Below are 3,966 nucleotides of genomic sequence, written 5' to 3'. Positions count from 1 at the left end.
CGGCAGGCGGACTCTCAACCACTGCGCCACCAGGGAAGCCCTAGAGATACATTTTTGAGCCACATTGAACTTGGACTTGTTGCTTGACTGCCTTATGACTGCATTGCTTTTTGTTACCCTGTGGTTATCAGTGAAACTCTATTTTGAAATCAAAATTCAGAAGTTCACCCAATACGTAGCTTGAGCAGTGGGGGTACTATGGCAAACATTACACGATGTCAATCTCTTTTGAAACATTTTTCTTTTAAAATAATTTTGGGGAAAATACTAAGTACCTTATAAAAAGATAATTCAATTACTTCTGTTTGAAAAGAAGTTTCAAAGAAGTTAAAACCATTTGTTTGAAAGAAACACTGAAAAATTAAAGAAGGTGGAACAAAATAATAGTATCCTCTTAAAAATGAGAAATAAACAAGAATCATGTTCATGAAACATATGTAAGCACCCTATGCTTTCACTAGAAAAAGACTTTTGAACTATAATTTTTAGTCTTATTTATAGCTGGTTTTGACTTTTATTTAGCTTTTATTACCTATATTATTACTTTTTTAAATCATGGAATAGGATTTTTATTCACTCATAAACTTATAGGACAGTATTCTTTAAGTATCTTATAATTTAGGATTGTCAAGACAGTGTCATAAAAATGTGATATTTTATATACCAGAAAAATTAAGAATTCATGTTGTGAAATCGGGTTCTTTGCTTTCACAACGTTTTCTCTAATTTGAACAGGTGAGGTTCACTTCACTGGGATTAGGATCGGCACTGACTACCCTTGAAACTGGCTGTGTGGCCTTAGCAAACAGTTGTCAAAACATTTCTGGTGGGCTCTGGGGAACGGTGGTGAACATTCTTCTGGACCAGTCGGAGTGTAGCATGGTACGCCGGGAGGTAGGCCTGTCTGTTTAGCCCCGCCCGTTTTCCCTCAGAGACCTGTTGTGGTAGTTCTTACAAACCGTACTCCCTGTTCAACACCTTGGGCTCACCACTGACCATTGTCTCTTTGACCTGCGAAAAACTGAAATGAAATGGTTATAGAGAACAAAATGGTACTGATTCACAGTCAGAACAGGAGTCCTTTACTCTGAAAGATCAAAGCAGAATTCAGTGCATTTAAAATGTACTCTTCCATTTTATTACACATTGAAAAGTAGTTCACAGGAAAAGAAATTACTTTTTTTTTTTTTCCCCGGTACGCGGGCCTCTCACTGCCGTGGCCTCTCTCGTTGCGGAGCGCAGGCTCCGGACGCGCAGGCTCAGCGGCCGTGGCTCACGGGCCCAGCCGCTCCGCGGCATGTGGGATCCTCCTGGACCGGGGCACGAACCCGTGTCCCCTGCATCGGCAGGCGGACTCTCAACCACTGCGCCACCAGGGAAGCCCAGAAATTACTTTTATATGATCTCAGTGTTTAAGTTTATAAAACTTTACTTAAGATAAGGGGCTGTCAAAATACTCTGTAGTATTTACTATATAACATGTAAGAGGAAAAGTAAATGCTATTTTAATTCTTTCTAAATAGTTTGTTATTTTCTTTACTGCTGCTTTTATCAAAGTGATGATTGATGCAGTCCATTTTAAGAACAGTAATCAAATAATGCTTACAAACTTGTAAAGAAAACAGCAACTCCTGGGCCCATCATTAGCCAGTTTCCAGTTCCAAAATCCAAAGGCTGTAGTTTTCTTATTATTTGTTTTTTTTTTAATAATAATGCTTAAACTTGTAGCTTCCTCTTGATTTACCAACTTTAAAGACTGTCTACTGGCTTCCAGTTAAGGTGGTTGAAAATTTCACTCCCTTTGGATCCTCTCTGTTACTCTAGTTATTCTCCCGTTACAATCTTTCACTAAATAGATAATCAGTGTTCATAATTAGTATGATTATTTAATTTGACCATCTTCAGGACCTAGGAGGTTAAGTTGGACATTTGTGGTTTGTATTTCTAGTTAGCAGTTTTTTATTGGGAGGAGCTTGTATGAGAGAGGAAGAAAGAGATGGGGAGAAAGGTGTGTGTATGATCTGTAGGAGGATAATAGAAACATGAAGTAGATTTCTTAAATGCTACCAGAACAGTTTATGGTTTACAGATCATTTTTTGGAAAGACAAAATTCTGAAATAGGAAAAAATATCTTTCCTGGTGAAGTAGTTTCCTCCACTACTATGTCATCACCTAACAGGAAGGGCAGTGGGGAGTTCTCATAATGACCTCTCAGCGTGTGCAGCTGACCAGGGATATGCTTTTTTGTTATTAAATAACGCTATATTGGTTATTTCAAACATGACAACAAGATGGCAGTATTGACATTTTTTTCCTTTAATTTCAGGCTGCATTTATTTTTCAAAATCTCCTTGTAATTCCAATGCCTTCAGTAATCATAAAGGATTATACTTGGCAGGTAGGTGACTTTAAACAATTATCAACCTAGTAGATATTTGAGATTAATTGATAAAGTTTCAGCATATATATGTATATTTATATATGTATGTATTTCCTTACTGATGAAACTTTATACAAGCCAACAGGACCTCTTGAAAGAGAATGTAGACTTTTTTTTATGCTTGATCAGATTTACAAATTCTTCTCTGTGGTGTTAAAAATAATTTTAAACAGAAATAATAATCACTGACATGTTTACTATGTACTAGGCACTCTTCTAGAAACAACAAATATCAGCTTCTGTAATGGTTTGAGTTATGAACCATTATTATCCTCTTTTTTTAGATTAAGAAAATTTAGCACAGCGGGTTTAAGTAGCTGGCCCTAAATCACACCCTTTTGCTTTCAGTCCAGGCAGTTTCTCTTTCGCACTCACCGTATTGTCTCTCTAATTTAATAATAATAAACAAATTTGTTTGTAGTTAAATATGCATTGATGTTAACGTCTTTTTTTCTTTTCTGGGTTAGTACACTGAGTCATAATTTACCTTTCTTTGCTTTCTATTAGATTAATTTTTTGTATCATGTTCTGAATGACAAGTCAGTAGATAGTTTTACCTAACTTTTTTTTATAGCCTACTGCTTTTTAGGTGATTTGGAGGATAGAAAAGTGCTCACCTGGGGCAGATGAGACATGCTTTTTTTCTACCCTAGTCTTTATCCATATGTCCTCATCCTATACGTGCAAATTTATCACACTGTTGCATCTCATCCCCCAGGATCTTAGATAAGATCCAAGGTTTCTTTTTAAGTTTTCGTTAGAATATATCTTTGGAGGAGTTACTGAATCTAGTTGAGCTGTAGTGAGGGCAGCTTTGGGGGCAGTCACCTAGAGCCTGAATCCTGCTGGTTGTTAAGGCCTGGATCTCATTTAACTCTTGGAAGCTTCACTTTTCCAAACTTTGCAAACGCAGTTTAATGCTGCCAATTATTGAAAATCCCAGGCTGCTTGTCCACTGGCTCCTTTAATTTAACATGCCTTCTGATGATGGTCGTTATTCACAGTCTGTGTTGTAATAAAACCATAGGAGACAAATTAGAAAAGAATACACAGGATTAATATTTATATTAACAGTGTAGTGGTTTTGATGCCTGTTATCCAATAACTACATTTAAAAATGTTGTTTTTGGCTCAAATGCAAATGATCTTTACTCCCATTGTTAAAGTAGTGACACTTGTATACTATAACCTTTGTGATGTACTGCCAGTGAGTTTTTTTTAATTATTGACATAAATATAAAGGCAAGAGTAATAAGTTTTCTGGGTTCTATTTAAGCTCTTGGGACATTATAATATAGAACCATGTGTAGAAGTTCACATTTTTTTCTAGTGAAGTTAAATAGTATACAGCTCCTTTTTGCTACTGGTGACATGCTTAGTGCAGCTTGTTTTTTGTTTTTGTTTTGTTTTGTTTTGTTTGCTGTACGCGGGCCTCTCACTGCCGTGGCCTCTCCCGTTGCGGAGCACAGGCTCCGGACGCGCAGGCTCAGCGGCCATGGCTCACGGGCCCAGCCGCTTCGCGGCA

At 37.2% G+C, this 3,966-nt stretch overlaps 1 protein-coding gene across 8 annotated transcripts in view; it reads left to right on the top strand.

Moving 5' to 3' along the window:
- The window catches only part of RTTN (rotatin), a 181,620-nt gene that overhangs the window by 74,255 nt on the left and 103,399 nt on the right, over positions 1-3,966 (top strand). For 7 of the 8 annotated variants that reach the window (XM_028480194.2, XM_028480196.2, XM_028480195.2 and 4 more), the window contains 2 exons: positions 736-894; positions 2,328-2,399. In XM_028480194.2, the coding sequence (XP_028335995.1) occupies positions 736-894; positions 2,328-2,399 (231 nt within the window). The remainder of the gene's footprint in view (positions 1-735; positions 895-2,327; positions 2,400-3,966) is intronic. The other variant, XM_024133948.3, reaches the window with a different exon arrangement.

This window comes from Physeter macrocephalus, chromosome 19 (genome assembly GCF_002837175.3).
Source record: "Physeter macrocephalus isolate SW-GA chromosome 19, ASM283717v5, whole genome shotgun sequence".
NCBI lineage: Eukaryota > Metazoa > Chordata > Mammalia > Artiodactyla > Physeteridae > Physeter > Physeter macrocephalus.
This window is presented reverse-complemented; position numbering and strand designations above follow the sequence as displayed.